Genomic DNA, 21,273 nt, shown 5'->3' with positions numbered 1-21,273 from the left:
CCATCCTCCCATCAATCCTCAGTTTATTCTCTGTATTTAAGAATCTCTTGGGGGGCGCCTGCGTGGTTCAGTCAGTTGAGCCTCGGACTTCGGCTCAGGTCATGATCTCACAGCTCGTGAGTTTGAAGCCCATGTTGGGCTCTGTGCTGACAGCTCGGAGCCTGGAGCCTGCTTCAGATTGTGTCTCCCTCTCTCTCTCTCCCTAACCCACTCGCATCCTGTCTCTGTCTCTCTCAAAAATAAATTAACATTTTAAAAATTAAAAAAAAAAAGAATCTCTTGGGGTGCCTGGGTAGCTCAGCGGTTGAGTGTCCCACATCAGCTCAGACCATGCATGATCAGTGAGTTCAGTGAGGTCAGTGAGTTCGAACCCCATGTCGGGCTGTGTGCTGACAGCTCGGAGGCTGGAGCCTGCTTTGGATTCTGTGTCTCCATCTCTCTCTGCCCCTCCCCCACTCACACTCTGTCTCTCTGTCTCTCTCTCAAAAATAAATAAACATTTTTTAAAAAAGAATCTTTTATGGTTTGCCTTCCTTTCTGTTTGAAACTATTTTTTCCCTTTCCCTTCCCCCATGGTCTTCTGTTAAGTTTCTCAAGTTCCACATAGTGAAAACATGTGATATCTGTCTTTCTCTGACAGATTTCACTTAGCATAATACCTTCTAGTTCCATCCATGTTGTTGAAATGGCAGGATTTCATTCTTTCTCATTGCCAAGTAGTATTCCATTGTATATATAAATCACATTTTCTTTATCCACTCATCAGTTGATGGACCTTTGGGCTCTAATAGCACTACTAGCAATTTATCCAAACGATACAGGAGCATTTTTCTTTATAATGAAAGGTCTAATTAGAGGCGCCTGGGTTGCTCAGTCGGTTAAGTGTCCAACTTTGGCTCAGGTCATGATCTCACAGCTCGTGGGTTCGAGCTCCGTGTTGGGCTCTCTGCTGACAGCTCAGAGCCTGGACCCCACTTCAGATTCTGTGTCTCCCTCTCTCTCTGTCCCTCCCCTGCTCACGCTCTGTCTCTCTCTCTCTCTTTCGAAAATAAACATTAAAAATTTTTTTCTAAAGAGAAAAAGAAAGGTCTAATTATATTCTGGTCAAATAATAGAGAAAACAAATTAAATCATGTCTGTTAGAAGTGAAAATTTATATAATGAACAATTAGTAAAAATAAACATTTCCAAACTAATGAGGTAAGGGGGAGGGACAAACATGAACAGAAACTTCACTGAGCTACTAGGAAGAAGAAAAGGATAAAAGTTGTATTTAGGAAATAGTAAAATCAGTAATGAGCACAATACAAAAAGATAAAATTAGCATAATTATACAAATTTAAATGGACTGAATCTCAAGACACTAATGTGGGATTAAGAAAAAAAACATACGCAGTTACAAAAAGTGTATCTTAAAGATAAAAATGCAAAATAAAGATTTAGGCAAAGATACATAAGGCGAGTGGCAGCAAAATAAAAGCAGCAGTGGTGATGTACTTATCAAATTAAACTCAAGGTTAAAAGCATTCAAACAAGGAAAAACAAAAAAAGACAAAACAAGGAAAATACATAATGTCATGCTGCAATATGGCCTAAGATATACAATTTAGGATGCTGCTTCCCCCCCCCCCCGCCACCCCCACAAAACACAGAACCACAAGGAGAATGTGTTTTAAAAGATTATTGCATTTATTGTATCTTTTTGTAATATAACAGCTGAAGTAGACAAAAAAAAGAATCAGAGTAAAGAAACATTAATCATCAAACTAGATTGAAAGCCTTAATGAATAATCTGTACCTAGCAAAGAATATATTTTCTTCTTTTATATCCATGAAAGTTTTTTTTTTTTTTCCAGCGTTTTTATTTATTTTTGGGACAGAGAGAGACAGAGCATGAACGGGGGAGGGGCAGAGAGAGAGGGAGACACAGAATCGGAAACAGGCTCCAGACTCCGAGCCATCAGCCCAGAGCCTGACACGGGGCTCGAACTCCCGGACCGCGAGATCTTGACCTGGCTGAAGTCGGACGCTTAACCGACTGCGCCACCCAGGCGCCCCTCCATGAAAGTTTTTCAATTCAGTGGAATATATGACCTACAAAGAAAATCTTTTTTTTTTTTCAAAAAAAATTTTTATGCTTATTTATTTTTGAGAGTAAGAGAGACAGAGTGTGAACCAGGGAGGGGCAGATAGAAAGGGAGACACAGGATCTGAAGCAGGCTCCAGGCTCTGAACTGGCAGCACAGAGCCCAACGCAGGGCTCGAACCCACAAGCCATGAGATCATGACCTGAGCTGAAGTCAGACACTCAACCGACTAAGCCACCCAGGCACCCCTACAAGTTTAGATTCAACAGGCCACATTCTCTGATCATAGAAAAATCATAATTACAAAAAAGAAAGAAAAAATAATGAATACTTAATAGTTAGACACTAAGAAACTTTCTTCAACAGCTAGGATCAAAGTAAGAAATCAATTCTGAAGTTTCACCTTTCATACCAAAGTTCAGGAGCTATAAGTGCATTTAGAGGAAAGTGTGTGGCCTGAAATCCTTTACTATATCTATATCTATATCTATATCTATATCTATATCATCTATATCTATCTATATCTATTTATTTATACTTATATAAACAGGAGACTGAACACACTAATATAACTGAGTTAAGAATTTGCTTCAAAAGATCAGAACAAGAACAAAGAAATGAAGTAAACATATGAAAATGAAACACCAAACAAAATATCAAGAAGCGGGAATTAATAAAAATGAAAGTTTAAATAAATAAAATAAATATAATAAGGAATATGAATAAATTAAAAAGCCAGTTCTTTCAAATAATCAATTAATTATGTGGCTTAGCCCCTGGAAAATCTGATCAAGAGAAGTACAAAAGTGCACTAATTAGTAATTTAAAGGGGAGACATTGCATGAGGTTAGGTAGTAATATAAACTAACTATGGGGGACTATTAGGTATAAGTCAAGAGCAACATACCTAACCATTTAAGTGAAATGTGTGAGTCCCTGGAAAAAAGGAATTATGAAGATTAATGAAAAAAATCATAAGGGACCAGTGAGTAGAGAAAAGTTAAGAAAAGTGTTCAAGTCTCTCATTTCAAACATACCAGTACCCACAGGCAGCATTATCGGACACACCTCCACAGGAGACCTGGCTGGGGCTGACAAAGGCAGATATGGCAGAGGTCTCAGTCTTCCTCTGGCAACTCTACAGGTGTGAAATGGTCATGACCACAAGGGGCTTCAATGTACAGGGCAGGCTGGAAAGGACAGACCCAGAGCAGTGTGGTGGAGGGAGCAGGAGAGGATGTGATAGGAAGTGCTGGGGGAGACAGACCAGGACTGGACTGGCAGGGGCCAAGGCTGACAAAAAGAGCTGGGACCTCATATGATGATAAGGTGTGGAACAACATGGGCAGGGGCATGACTGCCATGATACCTTGAATCCTCCTCAGTGTCCCAAAGTGGAATCATCAGGGGGGGATTATCCTACACTCATCTATCTCCCATCCCATTTTTGTAACACCTTTGGCCTGGGGAATATTAACGATTGCATAGAAGTTGATGAATGGGCTGTGCACTAATCAGGTGCCAACTACACGTCTGATGGCCTAGAATGGGGGACTGCCAGGAACAAAAGCCATTGGCGCCTTCTTTATACGGTCATAGCTCCCCTGACAGAAGAGGGCCCACTGAGCCCTGAGTGGGTGTCACTTCACAGCCACTCTGCATGTGCACCGCAGCCTCCTCCTAAGTACAGTTGCACTGCCACCCACCGCCATCAGAGGTTTGAAATTGGGTTTGTGGCCAGAGAGACAGGTTAGAGGGCCCTCAGGGGCTATTAATATCCTTTGTTCTTCCAAAGTTTGTCAACAAAATTCTGGACAGTGGGGGATGAAGGCAGGGCAGATCCTTGGCCCTGCCAAGTTTCAGGGAAGAAAGAGAGAGAGGGATGGGGAATGATGGCAACAGAGAGCGATTTTGAGGACCCCTTCCCATCCAGGGGTAAGCAGAGACAGGAGACCAAATGGCGAACAGAGAAACACAGAGAAACTCTAAGATGACCTAAGAAAAAAGTGGTTATAGGAACTAGTGTGTGAAGAATTCATTGAGTGTCTCCCTTGCACGGAGCGTTGGGTACAGGATCTCAGTCAAGCAGGGCTCAGCTGTCTGCTTTGGAGCGCAGGTCAGTGGTGAGCGGGTCATGCTGGACTGTCTCGTGAAGCATCAGGGCCAGAAGCCCTGCCCGGTTTGTCATAGCTGTGCGCACCTTGTGCTCCTGCTCAAGTAGCTCTTCCAGCTTGTTCAACTGTGGGAGGTAAACATGAGAGAAGGATTTCAGGATGCTATCCCACCCTTTCAGCCCCAGTCACCATTGTGGCCTACCATGCGAATACGCTCTAGGTCCACCTCAGCACGCCTCAGCTTCTCCCAGCAATAGTGGAGGTTGCATACGCGTTTAGGTAGGCGACAGAAATTACCAGTGAACTCAAAGACATTGTGCACTAGTGGGCAACCGCACACCTCATCATCTGATGCCTGTGAGGAAGAATAAGGGATGATGAGGTACAGAGGAGGATAGAAATGGAGTGATCAGTCAGGCATTATGAGGAGAATGGGAAATGGAGGGCACTCTGGCAGGAAGGAGAAGAATGGGGAATAACTCAGCGGGGGTGGGGGGGAGAAAGGAATTCAGGGATTAGGTAGAGAAGAGGAGGCAAAAGGGGAATTATCCTGCACAGAAGATGAAGGAAGAAGTTAAATAAGCAGGAATAGAGGAATGGAGGTGATCAGGCAGAAAAGATGGAAGAACAGAAAGAGATCAAACCAGAGTGAGAGTAAGGATGGAGGGAAGGTCTGACAGGGAGAAGTAGATGGAAGAGGGTTGGTAAAGCATGGAAAAAAAGTGAGGAATGAGACAGGGAGGGTGGGAGTAATAGGGGTTGGCTAAACAGGGAGGAAGAAAGGATTTAGGAGATGACAAGAAGGGAGAAGATGACTGGAGGCAGTGAGGCATGCAGAATAAGAACGAAGGAAAGTCAGAAAGTAAGGAAGAGAGGGAGGTCATACAGGGAGGAAGAGAGGAAGGTGGGACAGTCCAGCAAGGGGTGGGAAAGGAATGTATGATGGTCAAGCAAGGAAAGGAGAAGAATGGGGAATGGTTATACATGAGGAGCAAAGGAAACAGAAATGGTCAGGCAGAGAGGAGGGAGAGAGAAATGTAGGGGGGTAGGTCAGGCAGAGAAAAAGTAAGAACAGAAGGTAATCAGCCAGCAAGGAGCAGGGAATGTGGGGTGGTCAGAAAGGGAGAAGGGGACACATGGGAGTTGGTCAGAAGATATGAAGGCAGTCAGGCAGAAGGAAGAAAGAAATAGGAGGCAATCAAGCAAAGAGGAAGAGAGGAATACGGCAGGGAGAAGGGGAGGAATGAAAGATGATGAGGTAGGGAAAGAAGAGTCACCTTGGGATCTCTCGAGTGCTCAGGACACAGCACCTGAAGCCGCTTACAGTACCTCTTACTCTTTGGGTTGTAAACATCACAGAAGAGCCTGGTGGCCCTGGGGGGAGGATGAAAGTGAAGTGCTAAGGGTCAGAAGAAGGGAGGTCCCACCTGAACCCCAAAGCCCATATTTTGTCCCTAACCCCACCCATACCCTGCCACTAACCTATCCACCTCTGCCTCTGAACACACCCTCTGATCTTTCCCACCCTGCTCCTGACCCTGTCCACATCATGCCTTTGACCTCAACTAGCACCCACACTCACCCTTCAATGCAAGTGGGATACATGGACCCGAAGGACGACTTGCCTTCATACTGGGAAGAAAGAGTACAAATGGGAGAAACTGTGGACTTACACAGCATGCCCTCCCATGACAAGCCCCAAACAACACATTTGTCCCTGTGGCTCCTATGCTCCTGTCTGCCCAGCCAATGTCCCCCCTCACCATTGGCTGATGTTCCAGTCTTGGCCCTCCTACTAAGGATGGAAGAGAAGCACAAATGGGTAGAACCATGGATGTGTGTTGCATTTTTACAACAAACACCCAGGCACCAAACATGCCCTCCTCCTTATGGATCCCACCCAGCCAAAAACACGTTTACCTCCTCCTCCCCCAGCCAATTCCCTAACCTTGACAAAACAGTGTTCCATGTGGCGCAGGGCGACATGCATGTTAACTGACTGCCCGCAGGAGACACAGAAGATCTGCAGGTTTGCATTGTTCCTGTTACTTTTGTTGATCTGCACAGGACAGTGGAAGGGCCAGTGAAGAGTGGGCAAGATAGCAAATACCTTTCTGCTCCATCCCACCCACTCCCACGCACCTCCTCATCCTTGCACACAGGCTGCTGCTTGCCACGCAGAATTATGGCCTCAAGTTCATAGAAATGGCACTCCAGGTCCTTCAGGCGGGTGTGAGTGTCCTGCTGCTCTTGGTGGATGCGCTCAAGCATTTTCTTGCTATGCTCCTCAGCAATACAGGGGCTCTTCCGCCACTGCTGGATGCGCTGGGGCAGAATCGCATAGATGCGGCTAGAAAAGGAGGCAACAAGAAATGGAATGGGTAGGTAGGGACATCAAAAGAAAAAATGGGTGAGTGACCGAATGGTGGTGAAAGGTGATTGAATGGTGGATGGATAGGTGGGCAAATAACTATAAGGATGGATGCGTGGGTTGGTGGATGGAATGTGTATGGGTGGTTCAGTGGGCAGGTGACTGTAAGGGTGAATGGATGGGTGGGTAGGTGGATGAATGGTGGGAGGATACACAGGTAGAGGGATAGACAGACTTACGGATGGCATATATTATGCCCTACTCCACACCCTGTCGTTTAACTTCACTCACTCAGCTGCGAGCTTCATGCCACAATCATCTGAGCAGTACTTGGAGCCTGGCCGGGTAGGATACACACAGCCAGGTCCCAGGCACTGCTGCAGCGAGGCCAAATCCTTGGCATCTGCCTTCTCTTGGTGTTTACGCTTTGACATGAGCTTTCGCTTCTTCTTCTTCTTCTCTTTCTGTGGGACAAGAGTGGTCAAGGCAAGGATAGGAGAGTTTATGTCAGCTTCCTAACCTTGCAACCCAGCCCTGTGTTCCACCCGACCCCTGTCTTCATGCCCCCCATTCCACCATTTCTGTCGCCTTGCACTCCACCTTTTTATTCAACTTCTTTGTCTTCACTTTCACTGCTGCTTCCTGCATTTCAGGATCCAGGAGCGGAAACTTCTCAGTGTCACTCATCCAGGACTGTAGGCCAGGAAAATGCTGGCAGGTCTTCTCAACTTGTTTCTTAAATGATACTTGGACACTGCCTCACTTCATTCTCCAAACTGATGACCCTCTCTGTCTTCACTGTCCCCTTCTTTCCACCCAGAGGCCTGCCATACACTTATCAGGCTTTGTCTAAAGTCCCCTCTCCAAATGTCCTGGCATAGGTTTCAGCCCTGAGGAAGGTCCTTTTCAGACAACAGCTGGAGTGAGGCTGTTATCTGAGAGGCCTCTTTTATTGCTAATGGCACTGCCAGCACCTGGTACTTCTGGGACAGCCTGGACTTCTGCATTCCAAAGTAGGAAGCTGTGATTGAATGGGCAGTGGGCAGTGTGAAGGGCAAACCCTTGCACTAGCTCCACTCCCCCATCCACCCTGTGTCCTAAACTCACCAGAGACCAGGAATTACAAGTAGGGCTCCTGTGATGATGGGAGGAGGACTCTGGGTCAGCACTGAGTGGAAACAGACTTACCCTGTCCCAACACTCCTGGTCCCACCTTCTGGCCAACATGGCCAGGTCCCACTGCACCTGCCTGGGACTGAATGGCACCACCTGTCCCTGCTTGCCCACTTTATCCAGACACACCTGGCTGGTCCTTCTCACCCCCATTTTGCCCACCAAAATGCATAAAGCCCTGCCTATCTGCCCAAAAAGGCTGGACTACACTCCTTCACAGTTGGTCAATACAGCCTGCCCTGCCCCATCCTTCAGGACATACTTGCAACCCTGCTTGCCCTGTACCATGGACCCAAATAAGCCACCTCTGCCTAGCCCACCCAAACATGCATGACCCCACACCTCAGACATGCTCCACCCACCTGCCTGCCCTACCCAGTCTCTCCAGGCCCCGCCTGCCAGACTGCCCTCTTGGACACATTCTGTCTCACCTTACAGTCCCAGCCCTGTGAGCCCCATACACTACGCCAAGGCATACCTAACCCTGCCTCATACAAACATACAAGGCCCTTCCCTCTTCCCAGACTCTCTCAGCCTCATTTGTTTCTCCCACTTCCTGTACATACCCAGTTCTGCCTTACCTTCCATGTCCTAGGCCATGCCAAGCCCTATCCACCCCCACTCCCCACATGCACATGCCAGATCATGACCTGTCTGCCATGACTCACTTACCTAGAATAATTTTGTGATCTTTATTCTGAAAAGTACTCCTATGTGAACCCAGTGACACCAAGTAAAATATATAAATATACAAAAATTTTGAAAATTTATGTGTGTGTGCGTATATAGATATAGATATGCACACACACATACATTTTGTATATACACATATATATGCATACACACACACAAATCACTTTCAGTGGTTAAAAGAGCAGGCACACACACTGAAAGAATATACACTTTTGAATAAGACCATTATCAGTTGGAGAACTCACACTATTATTGAGTTAGAGATATAATATTAATAAAAAACTGACCCTAAAATTAGCCTTAAAGGAAGTCTGAACACATTCCAATGAATGAGTATCACATAAGGCACAAATAAGTTGCATTTGAAATTAATAAACGGTTTAACTTTTGAAAATTGAAAAGGCACTTTTAAGTAACTCTTGGTAAAAAGAAAAATAACTGAAATTGGAAAAAACTTATCACTTAATAAGACCGAAAGCAATACATACCCAAATGTGGAACTTTAGGACAAAAATATGAGAAAAGAAAGACGGAAATTAGTGACCCCTTGCTTTCAACTCAAACTGCAACGAGTCACTATCCCGACTCCAACCCATTACCTGACCCCGCCATTACCAACGCCAACAACCACTTTAATGACCCCCACACACACCTCTCCAGTCACAGAACCTACAGTCCCTCTTCAAAACCCTTAAAAATACCTCAGCACCGAACAGACGCTTAACTGTCCGGAGCCTCCAGGCAAGTGCCGTGAAATGGTTGACAGAGCTACTTCCGGTTCCGGTAGCGACTTTAGCTCCGCCCCCTCGTGGATGTGTTGGGTTTCTGCTTGCTCAAGATCCTCTGCAGAGTTGATATACAGACAAAAGTTAGAAGAACATGGTTACAAAGAAATGATACAGCTACACGTGTGCCATTCTTCAGAACATCACCTCAGGCCTACATGGATACATTTGTCTCTTCTGGCGTCAATACCGAGTTTCATATATTGGAGTGATTGATCATTGCATTATTGTATATGACAGGAAAATTGATCCCGTTATCATTTCCGGTTATTTTGAATAATGTCGTGTCATTACTATTTTACCATCTTCTATTATTTTAATTGTGTAGTGAGCAATGAGAAAAACAAACAAAAACACTTAGTCAAGAAAAGAGAAAAAGATTTCTAGAAAAGCCAGGAAAAAAAGAAATCAAAATGTAAGAAAGTAGGAATAAGTTCACATTTCAAGTTCATATTTTATTACATAATCAGTAATAAAAAGTTATTAATGGGGTAAACTCTCCAGTTAAGGTCAAAGATTGCCATTTTGGATGAAAAATAACAAACCTAGTCATATGCTGTTTATGCCAAACTTAGCAAATCATTAAGATACAGAAACATTTGAAGCAAAGGGATAGAAGAAAATTTTCTAGGTACATGCTAATCAAAATGAAGCAAGGTCGGGGCGCCTGGGTGGCTCAGTCGGTTGAGCGGCTGACTTTGGCTCAGGTCATGATCTCGCGGTCCGTGAGTTCGAGCCCCGCGTCGGGCTGTGTGCTGACAGCTCGGAGCCCGGAGCCTGTTTCGGATTCCGTGTCTCCCTCTCTCTGACCCTCCCCCGTTCATGCTCTGCCTCTCTCTCTGTCTCAAAAATAAATAAACGTTAAAAAAAAATTAAAAAAAAAATGAAGCAGGGTCAGTTATTTTATTTTTTTTTATAATTTTTTTTTCAACGTTTATTTATTTTTGGGACACAGAGAGACAGAGCATGAACGGGGGAGGGGCAGAGAGACAGGGAGACACAGAATCGGAAACAGGCTCCAGGCTCTGAGCCATCAGCCCAGAGCCCGACTCGGGGCTCGAACTCCCGGACCGCGAGATCGTGACCTGGCTGAAGTCGGACGCTTAATCGACTGCGCCACCCAGGCGCCCCTAGGTCAGTTATTTTAATATCAGACTAAAGAGACTAAGACAAAAAGTTATTCATTGGGATTGAAAAGGTAATTTCAAAATGACATGATTCACCATGAATATGTAAAAAAATTCAATCTTATACACAATTAAATGCTGTAAAATAAATATGAAGAAAAATATATTAGAACAAAAGGTGATTTAGAAAACAAATATTCCCATTATAGAATATTACAACCCCACTGCTCTTTCAATTCCCACTCACTCTTCAAGACTTAGCTTTGGCATCACTGTCTGCAAAGCTCTCTCTGCTTCCTTTTCATCTGGATGACCAGACTCTCTTCTGAATGAACTTTTGGACATAATTATTTTTTTAAGTTTATTTATTTTTGAGAGAGACAGAGACAGCATGAGTCAGGGAGGAGCGGAGAGATAGAGGGAGAGAAAGAATCCTATGCAGTCTCCACGCCTCCAGCACAGAGCCCAATGCAGGGCTCCAACCCACAAAACTGTGAGATCATGACCTGAGCCAAAACCAAGAGTCGGACACCTAACCGACTGAGCCACCCAGGTACCCATGGACATAATTATAAAAGCAAGGAAGTTCCGGGGCACCTGGGTGGCTCAGTTGGTTAAGCGCCTGACTTGGGCTCAGGTCATGATCTCGCGGTCTGTGAGTTCGAGCCCCGCGTCGGGCCCTGTGTCGGGTTCTGTGCTGACCACTCAGAGCCTGGAGCCTGTTTCAGATTCTGTGTCTCCCTCTCTCTCTGACCCTCCCCCGTTCATGCTCTGTCTCTCTCTGCCTCAAAAATAAATAAACGTTAAAAAAGTTTTTTTTTTTAAATAAAAAAAGCAAGGAAATTCCTTTTATTTTAATCTTGAAATTAAGAAGGAAATGGGGGCATTGCCTGAACTCTTCATACCTGTTTTGTGCCTGTCTTCTTCACTAGAAATGAAGGTAGGAGCAATGTTGGTCTTGGTCACTTCTGGTTGCCCAATGCCCAGTTTACTGCCTGGCACACAGGGGTGTCCAATGACCAACAATGATCAAAGGAATGCATCAGGGGCCCTGCCCCTCAAGTGTTGTTGCAAAATGGAAAATTACTGTAATTTATCTGGTTCTGTATTATTCCTTGAAGATAAAAGCAAATATACGCTGACATTTACATTAGAGTTATGTTTAAATATCTTTGACAAGAAAATCAGTGTTCAACAAATGTTTAAGATCTTTCTGTGAAGAAACTATTTTTCCTTGATTCAAGCCTGGCATCTAATGACAGTGCCCCTAGCTAAATCTTCACAGCTTATATCTAACCCAGTTTAGGGATCTGGGCAAGAGATAAGAAATCCAGGCTGAACTCAGAAGTAGTCTGTGAGCTCTAAAGAAAATTTTAACCCACTCGCTATGGTCGTGAAAGTTTATAAGCACTACTTGTGGTGTCCAAGCTAATGTTTTAACTTCTCTTTGAATTATTTTTCAAGACTGTGGCCAACTCAGTGAGTCTTGGACAGCTTTTCTCTCTCCTTCACCTCTGGCTTCATACCTACTTCTCCAATGTTTCTTTACTGCTGTTTTCCTTCATTCTCAATTCCACAGCACTAGTTTAGGTTTCTCATATTTTACATCATAATGAACTTCTTCCTCTGCGATGTGGCTGGCTGATCCATTTTGCCTACAGGATTGTATTCCCAAAGGGCTGCAGATAAAGAAATATGTCACCATCCTCCCTGGGAATCCTCCTTCGATCCCCAGAATCAGAATCAGTTCTGCACTCTATGATGTTCCCCTCAAAGTTGTCTATGACAGGGGCCCACTTCCCTGTGACAGACACGTCCTCTTCCCAGGCCCTCCAGGTGTCAAACCCTCAGGTCATCCTGGATATTCACTCTCTTGTCAATCCAGCATAGGCTCCACATACCAGGCCTTTGCTCAGATCTGCCCTTCTTTTTTGCTAGTTTCTGCTCACCTTTCAAGACTCAGCTTTGGCACCACCACCTGTAAAGTTCCCTCTACTTCTTTTCCAACTGGGTGACCTGTGTCTCTTTCGAATGTACTTGTGGGCATAGTTATAACAGTGAGTGGTGTTCCTTTTACTTTAATCCTGGGATTATAAAGGATGGGGGGTTGCTGATTATACCTCTCATATCTGTTCCATGTTCATCTGTTTTTGCCTGTCAACATTCTGCTTATCTTCCAAAACTAAGCTCAGATGCTTGCCCCACTAGGATGCCTTCTCCAAACCCCTTTCTCTTCCTTCTTCAGTTTTTCCACAGCAATTCTGTCATTCTGCTTTGCATCACTGTGTGGATAGCAGGGTTCTCTCCTCCACCACACAGTTAAGGCAAAGCTGGATGTGAATGCCCTGACTCCCAGCCCAGTGCTCCTACAACAATCGCTAGTGATTCTTGACTTATTGCTTTGGTTTCTTCTGACTTCCCAGATATGTGAGATGCTAAGTGCTTTGTGAGAAAGAAAGAGCACCTCCTTAGAGACAAACACTAGGATGGCCATCCAGATGGGATGGAGCAAGAACATGAACCAGTCCAGGAGTGGATACTTTAAAATTAACCTTTCCTCTGCAGACTGTTTCTGTACATATAATTTTGGTTTTTATAACATCTAATAAGTTAAAAATCTCTTATGGATCATGCTTTGGGTATCATATATAAAACTTTTTGCCTAATCCAAGACCACAAAGATTTTCTCTCATATTTTCTTTCAGAAGTTTTATAATTGTATATTTAACATATAGGTCATGATCTGTGTGAATTAATTTTTGTATAAGATGTGAGATGTAGGTTGAAGTTCATCTTGTTTTGGGTTTTTTTTGAGAGTTTTTTATATGGATATTCAATTTCTCCAGAATTAATTATTTTTTTAAGTTTTTAAAATTTACTTATTTTGAGAGAGACAGAGACAGTGCAAGCAGAGGTGGGGCAGAGAGAGAAAGAGAGAGAGAGAGAATCCCAAGCAGGCTCCACAGCCAGCACAGAGCCTGATGCAGGGCTTAAACTCACAAAACCATGAGATCATAACCTGAAACCAAGAGTCAGACACTTAACTGACTGAGCCACCTAGGCACCCCTCCAGAAATATTTATTGAAAAACCAGGGGGAAAAATAGATACAAGCCTAGAGGGAAGGAGGCAAACCACAAGAGACTATTAAATACAGAGAACAAACTAAGGGTGTCTCTGAGTGTTCAACTTTGGTGCTGGGGTGGGGAAGAGGGGGAAATGGGTGATAGGCATTAAGGAGGGCACTTGTTGGGGTGCGCACTGGGTGTTGTATGTAAACTAATATGACGATAAATTATATTCATAAAATTTTTTTTAAAAATTCAAAAATTTTAAAAATTTTTAAAAAGGAAAAGACAACCCCTTCTCAATCAAAAATACTTTGCATTTTATTAAAAAAATCAGTTGATAAGGGAGCACCTTGGTGACTCAGGTGGTTAAGCATCCAATTCTTGATTTTGGCTCAGGTCATGATCTCACAGTTCATGAGATTGAGCCCCATGTCAGGCTCTGCACTGACAGCACAGTGCCTGCTTGGGATTCTCTCTCTCTCCTTCTCTTTCTGTCCCTGTCCTGCTCTCTCTCTCTCAAAATAAATAAATAAACAATTTTTAAAAGATAAGTTGACAAGAAGAGGATTCTGAGAAGATGGAGGAGTAGGAAGCACCAGAAATCTGTCTCCCATCTAGACAACAATTGCAGAATCTTCCTGGTGTAACTATTTCAGAACTCTGGAGAAGAGAGAATACTTAAGAAAGAATGGCCAAAAACTTCATAACCTGATGAAAGATACGAATATAAACATCCAAGAAGCTCAGTAAACTTTAGGTAAGATTTACCTAAAGAGAGCTACATCAGGACACATTGCAAACAAACCTTCAAAAGACAAAGAATTTTGAAAGCAGCAAGAGAGTAGTGACTCATCACATATAAGGGATTCAAAATGCTAAGAAAAAAAAAACCTGTCAACCAAGAATTCTATTCCAGAAAAGTTGTCCTTCAAATGTAAGAAAGAAATTATGACAATCCCAGGTAAACAAAAGCTAACAGAGTTCATTACCACTAGACTTGCCCTGTAAGAACTGCTAAAGGGAGTCTTGCAGGTTGAAATGAAAGGACAATAAACAGAAACTTGAAGCCATACAAAAAAATAAATAAATAAAGATTTCAGGGGCGCCTGGGTGACTCAGTCGGTTAAGCGTCTGACTTTGGTTCAGGTCATGATCTCATGGTTTGTGAGTTCGAGCCTCTTGTCAGGGTCTGTGCTGACAGCTCAGAGCCTGAAGCCTGCTTCAGATTCTGTGTCTTCCTCTCTCTCTGCCCCACTCTGTTTGCTCTCTGTCTCTCAAAAATGAATAAATGTTTAAAAAAAGATTTCAGTAAAGGTAAATAGATGGGAAATTATAAAAGGTAGTATTATTAAAATAACGGTGCACAACTACACTTATTTTTTGCATGATTTCAGAGACTAATACATTAAAAATGCAACTATTAAGGAGATTTTTCAAAATGGCAGTGGAGTAGGAGGACCCTAGGTTCATCTCATCCTACAAACACAACTAGATAACTATCAAATCATCCTAAACACCCCAGAAATCAACCTGAAGACTGGCAGAACAAACTCCACAATTAAAGGGAGAGGAAAGTCTACATCAAAGAAGGTAGATAGTGCAGAGATGTGGTCTAGTGGAGAAATGGATCACAGGTGCTATGGAGTGGAGGGAGCTGTGATTGTAGAGAAGGGCTAGAGAGTGAGGAGCACACAGGGGAATGCACAGGAGAATGTTTCCCCAGAGCCATTAGCTTGGAAAATGAGAGGGGCTGAATTTTGTGAGTTTCTTGCAACCAATGGGGCTTAAGACCTAGAGTGTTAAAGGTCACAGGGCTTGGTGGGTAGAGACTGGAGAGCACTGCCCTGTTCCTGGAAAGAAGGCAGGCAAACAACCTGGGGCAGACAGCATGGAAATAGCAATCTGAAAAACATCTGGGACACACAGTGGGAAGATTATTTGCTCTTCTTGGGGCTTGTCCCTGGCAGGCAGTGTTCATGGAGATTCCTCTCTGAGATATCTGAGATATCTGGTATCTGAGATATCTGAGATATCTGGTGCCATTTCCCTCCATCACCCCTCAGCATAAACACAGAGCCACCTGAGGTAAAGAGCTTAGTGCAGACACTGGCTGCCTAACTTGCTTACACCAAGCCCAGGCCCCTGTGATATTGTGGGACTGCCCTTCCTAGTCAAGATTTCCTCTGTACAGCATGGCAGGCTCCTCCCCAGAAGAACAGCACAAGCCCTGACCACACATCTCCTGACCAGAGAGTTCTGCGGGGCTTCAGTTCCGGTAGAGTTGTTGCCAGGTCTCATTTCACAGGCAGACCAGAGCACACCAAGTTAAAATGAGCCACATTCAGGCCAGGGACCAAACATTGCCCACTGCAGGCAAGTAGCCTTTGCAAACGATTGGCTGAAAGATACAACAGCCAAAATACAACAGCAGAGCACATGCAGCACACACTGGAGACACTCCCTGAAACAGTAGGTCCTGGGAAATACATAACTTCTTCTTCAGAAGGTCATTACTTTCAGGAACAGGAGACATAACTGGCTTTCCTAACATACAGAAGAAGTCAAAGACTTAGACAAAATGCCAAGACAGAGAAATTAATCTCAAATGAAAGAACAAGATAAGGGCACAGCCACAGATCTAAGTGAAACAGATAAAAGTCACATGTCTGATGGAGAATTTAAAGCAATTATCATAAGGATACTCATTGGGCTTGAGAAAAGAATGGAAGACATCAGTGAGACCCTTACCACATAGATAAATTAGTTTGAAAAGAATCAGTCAGAGATGAAGAATGCAATAAATGAGATTGGAAACAGGCTTCCTTCAATGAACAGCTGGCTGGAAGAAGCAGGGGAATGAAGTAGTGGCCTAGAAGGAAAAGGCGTTGAAAGTAATGGAGCTGAACAAAAGAGAGAAAAAAGAATTATGTAACATAAGAATAGACTTAAGGAAGTCAGTGATTCCATCAAATGTAATAAAATTTGTATTACAGTAGTCTCAGAAGAAGAACAGAGAGAAAAGGGGGCAGAAATTTTATTTGAAGAAATAACAGCAGAAAAATGCCTTAATCTAGGGAAGGAAACAGACATCCAGATTCAGGAGGCACAGAGAAATCCCATCAACATCAACAGAAGTCTATAGCAATACAGGCCTACCTCAAGAAGCAAGAAAAATCTCAAATAAACAACTTAACCTTACACCTAAAGGAGCTAGAAAAAAGAACAACAAACAAAACCTAAAACAAGCAGAAGGAAGGAAATAATAAAGATTAGAGCAGAAATAAATGATATAGAAACTAAAAAAAAATAGAACAGATCAATGCAACAATAAGCTGGTTCTCTGAAAAAATTAATAAAATTCATAAACCTCTAGTCACACTTACCAAAAAGAAAAGATGAAGGACCAAAAAAATAACATCACACATGAGAGAGGAAAAATAACAACCAACACCACAGAAATACAACAGTTAGAATGTTATGAAAAACTACATGCCAAGAATGTTATGAAAAACTATATGCCAACAAATTTGACAACCTGGAAGAAACAGTCAAATTTCTAGAATCATATAAACTACCAAAACTGAAACAGTAAGAAATAGAAAACTTGAACAGACTGATAACGAGCAAAGGAATTGAATCAGTAATCAGAAAACTCCCAACAAACAAAAGTCCAGGGCCAGATGGCTTCACAGATGAATTCTACCAAACATTTAAAGAAGAGATAATAGCTACTCTTCTTAAACTTTTCCAAAAAAATAGAAAAAAGACAGAAAACTTCCAAATTCATTCTATGAGGTTAGCATTATGCTGATACCAAAACCAGATAAAGGCTCCACTAAAAAAGAGAACCACAGGCCATTATTCCTGATGAACATGGATGCAAAATTCTAAATAAAATACTAGCAAACCTAATCCAATAAAAACATTAAACAAATCACCATGATCAAGTGGGATTTATTCTTCGGTTACCAGGGTGGTTCAATATTTGCAAATCAATCAACATGATACACCACATAATGAAAGAAAGGATAAGAGCCATATAATAATTTCAACGGATACAGAAAAAGCATTTGACAAAGTACAACATCTATTCATGATACAAACCCTCAACAAAGTAGGTTTAGAGGGAACATACTTCAACATAATAAGGCCATCTATGAAAAACCCACAGCTAACAACATCCTCAATTGGGAAAAACTGAGAACTTCTCTACAGTCAGGAACAAAACAGGGATGTCCATTCTCACCACCGTTATTTAACATAGTACTGGAAGACCTAGCCACAGCAATCAGACAGCAATACAAAATAAAAGGCATTCAAATCAGCAAGGAAGAAGTAAAAGTTTCGCTCTTTGCAGATGACATGATACTATATGTAGAAAACCCGAAAGACTCCACAAAAAACTATTAGAACTGACACATGAAATTAGTAAAATTGCAGGATACAAAATCAACATATAGAAAGCTATTGCATTTCTATATACCAATAATGAAGCAGAAAGAGAAATTAAGGAATTGATCCCATTTACAAGTGCACCAAAACAATAAGATATTTGGGAATTAACCTATCCAAGGAGGTAAAAGGTCTGTACTCTGACAACTATAAACACAGATGAAAAAAATTGAAGATGAGACAAAGAAATGGGAAAACATTCCATGCTCATGAATTAGAAAAAAAAAATATTGTTAAAATGTCCTTACTACCCAAAGTGATCTATACATTCAATGAAATCCCTAGCAAAATACCAACAGCAATTTTTCTCAAAGCTAGAACAAACAATCCTAACATTAGTATGAAACCACAAAAGACCCCAAGTAGCCAAAGAAACCTTGAAAAAGAAAAGCAAAGCTGGAGGCATCACAATTCTGGACTTGAAGTTATATTACAAAGCTGTAGTGATAAAGACAGTATGGTACTGGCACAAAAATAGACACATAGGTCAATGGAACAGAAGAGAAAACTCAGAAATGAACCCACAGCTATACAGTCAATTAATCTTCGACAAAGCAGGAAAGAATATCCGATGGAAGAAAGACAATCTCTGCAACAAATGGTGTTGAGGAAACTGCACAATAATATGCAAAAGAATGAAACTAGACCACTTTCTTACACTGTACACAAAAATAAATTCAAATGGATTTAAGACACAAATGTGAGACCTGAAACCATAAAAATCCTAGAGGCGACCACAGACAGTAACCTCTTTGACATCAGCCATAGCAACTTCATTCTAGGTATGTCTCCTGAGCCAAGGGAAACAAAAGCAAAAATAAACTATTGGGACCTCATCAAAATTAAAGGATGCAGTACAATAAAGAACACAAAAAACAAAACTAAAAGTCAACCTAAAGAATGGGAGAAGATATTTGCAAATGACATATCTGCTAATGGGCTAGTATCCAAAATCTATAAAGAACTTATCAAACACATCACCCAAAAACAAATAATCTAATTCATTAAGAAATAGTCAGAAGACATGAATAAACATTTTTCCAAAGAAGACATAGAGATGGCTAACAGACACCTGAAAAGGTGCTCAACATCACTTATCATCAGGTAAATGCAAATCAAAACTACAATGAAATATCACTTCACACTTGTCAGAATGGCTAAAATCAACAACACAAGGAACAAGTGTTGGTGAGGATGTGGAGAAAGAAGAACCTTCTTGCGCTGTTGGTGGAAATGCAAACTGGCGCAGGCACTGTGGAAACAGTATGGAGGTTCCTCAAAAAGTTAAAAATAGAAGTACCTTATGACCCAGCAATCTTACTACTGGATATTTACCCAAAGAATACAAAAACGCTCATTCAAAGGGACACGTGCACCCCAATGTTTATAGCAGCATCATTTACAATAGCCAAGATATAGAAGTAGCCCAAGCATCCATCGATTGATGAATGGATAAAGAAGAAGTGGTATATACATACTGTGGCCGCTCACTGAAGAAAAAGTTCTCGGACACTAGATTGAGTGGATGTCCAGGGCTGCTCTGCGGGAGAGCAGAAGCAGCAGACTACACACAGACTTTATTTTGTATTTTCTTAGATATGAGTATCAAAAAATATCAAAGCATGGGAAGAGAACACAAAGGATCTTTAGACATTAATCAGACATGCACCTGGTGGCTACGTGAAGGCATGCAGGGAGTACATGTAGTTTCAAGGAGTGCCGGGGAGTTACAGTGGAGTTTGTATCTAACTGTCCTCTGGGGGATCATGGAGTTCTGTATCTCATAATGCTATCGCATTCGACAGCCTTGAGACTAGAACATTGCTGATATTTCAGCTATTGCCCCATTCACCATTCAGGACTTACAATACACTCTCTAGAAATAACTCCACAATGTACAATGGAATATTATTCAGCCATAAAAAAAAATGAAATCTTGCCTTTTGCAACGGCATGGATGGAGCTAGAGAGTATAATGCTAAGCAAAATAAATCAGAGAAAGAATCATGATATGCTTTCACCCATATGTGGAATTTAAGAAACAAACAAACAAACAAAACAAGCAAGGGGAAAAATGACAGAGAGAGAGAGAGAAAGAGAGAAATCAAGAAACAGACTCTTAAACTGTAGAAAACAAACTGATGGTTACCAGAGGGGAGAGGGGTGAGGGGGGGGGATGGGCTAAATAGGTGATGGGGATTAAGGAGTACACTTATTGTGATGAGCACTGCGTGATGTACGGAACTGTTGAATCACTATATTGTATACCTGAAACTAATATAACACTGTATGCTAACTAACTGGAATTAAAATAAAAACTTTAAGAAAATAAATAAAAATTTAAAAACTTTTAAAAAGACAGAAGATTGATTTATTTATGTTTATTTATTTTGTTTTAAGCTTTTATTAAATTCCAGTTAGTTAACATACAGTGTTGCATTAGCTTCAGGTGTAGAATCCAGTGATTCATCACTTACATACAATACCCAGTGCTCACCCCAACAAGTGCCCTCCTTAATACCCTTCACCCATTTAATCCACCCATCTCCTACCCGCCTCTCCTCTGATAACCCTTCGTTTGTTCTCTATAGTTAAGAGTCTGCTTTCTGGTTTACTTCTCTTTTTTTCCCCTCTGTCCATCTGTTTTGTTTCTTAAATTCTACATGTGAGTGAAATCCTATGGTATTTGTCTTTCTCTGACTGGCTTATTTTGCTTAGAATTATACTCTCTAGCTCCATCCGTGTTGTCGAAAATGGCAAGATTCCATTCCTTTTTATGGGTGAATAATATTGTATTGTATATATATCACATCTTCTTTATCTCTTCATCAGTTGATGGACATTTGGGCTTTTTCCATAATTTGGCTCTTGTTGATAATGCTGCTATAAATATCAAGATGCATGTATCACCTCAAATCAGTACTTTTGTATCCTTTGGGTAAATACCTAGTAGTGCAATTGCTGGATTGCAGGGTAGTTCTATTTTTAACTTTTTGAGGAACTTCCATACTGTCTTCCACAGTGTCTGCATCAGTGTGCATTCCCATCCACAGTGCATAAGAGTTCCCCTTTCGGTGCATCCTCACCAACACCTGCTATTTCCTGTATTGTTAATTTTAGCCATTCTGATAGGTGTGAGGTGATAGCTTAATGTAGTTTTGATTTGTATTTCCCTGATGATGAGTGATATTGAGCATCTTTTCATGTGTCTGTTGGCCATCTCTGTCTTCTTTAGAAAAATGTCTATTAATGGATTCTGCCCATTTTTAAATCGGATTATTTGTTTTGGGGTGTTTAGTTGTGTAAGTTCTTTATGTATTTTGGATACTAACCCTTTAAGATATGTCATTTGCAAACAACTAATGTGCATGGCAAAACACACTAGAAACAAAGTCAAAATA

At 41.9% G+C, this 21,273-nt stretch overlaps 1 protein-coding gene across 4 annotated transcripts; it reads right to left on the bottom strand.

Annotated features, from left to right (window-relative positions):
• Positions 1-2,216: 2,216 nt before the first annotated feature.
• Positions 2,217-19,445, bottom strand: LOC101090336 (CXXC-type zinc finger protein 1-like). 4 transcript variants are annotated; one of them, XM_045050987.1, is made up of 12 exons: positions 19,351-19,445; positions 9,140-9,281; positions 8,927-8,938; positions 8,418-8,455; positions 7,173-7,265; positions 6,864-7,036; positions 6,344-6,551; positions 6,150-6,260; positions 5,784-5,833; positions 5,479-5,575; positions 4,404-4,556; positions 2,217-4,326 (listed from the first exon to the last, which is right to left on the bottom strand). In XM_045050987.1, the coding sequence occupies exons 5-12, from the start codon at positions 7,257-7,259 to the stop codon at positions 4,180-4,182; spliced, it is 1,026 nt and encodes a 341-aa protein (XP_044906922.1). In that variant the 5' UTR covers positions 7,260-7,265; positions 8,418-8,455; positions 8,927-8,938; positions 9,140-9,281; positions 19,351-19,445; the 3' UTR covers positions 2,217-4,179. The 4 variants fall into 4 exon arrangements, with proteins under 4 accessions (XP_044906922.1, XP_044906923.1, XP_044906921.1 ...); XM_045050988.1 differs by lacking the exon at positions 8,418-8,455; XM_045050986.1 differs by having other exon boundaries at positions 8,418-9,281.
• Positions 19,446-21,273: the final 1,828 nt, after the last annotated feature.

Source organism: Felis catus, chromosome X (assembly GCF_018350175.1).
Source record: "Felis catus isolate Fca126 chromosome X, F.catus_Fca126_mat1.0, whole genome shotgun sequence".
NCBI classification, from domain to species: Eukaryota; Metazoa; Chordata; class Mammalia; order Carnivora; family Felidae; genus Felis; species Felis catus.
This window is presented reverse-complemented; position numbering and strand designations above follow the sequence as displayed.

What these genes read in the sequence shown, in the direction of transcription:
- LOC101090336 (XM_045050986.1), bottom strand. Translation starts at nt 7,259, where the DNA reads ATGAGTGACACTGAGAAGTTTCCGCTCCTGGATCCTGAAATGCAGGAA. An exon ending in GGCATGAAGCTCGCAGCTGA is followed by an intron (nt 6,552 to 6,863) that starts GTGAGTGAAGTT and finishes CTCCTTTTCTAG; the next exon opens with CCGCATCTATGCGATTCTGC. An exon ending in TGGAACACTGTTTTGTCAAG is followed by an intron (nt 5,834 to 6,149) that starts GTTAGGGAATTG and finishes CTTTCTTCCCAG; the next exon opens with TATGAAGGCAAGTCGTCCTT.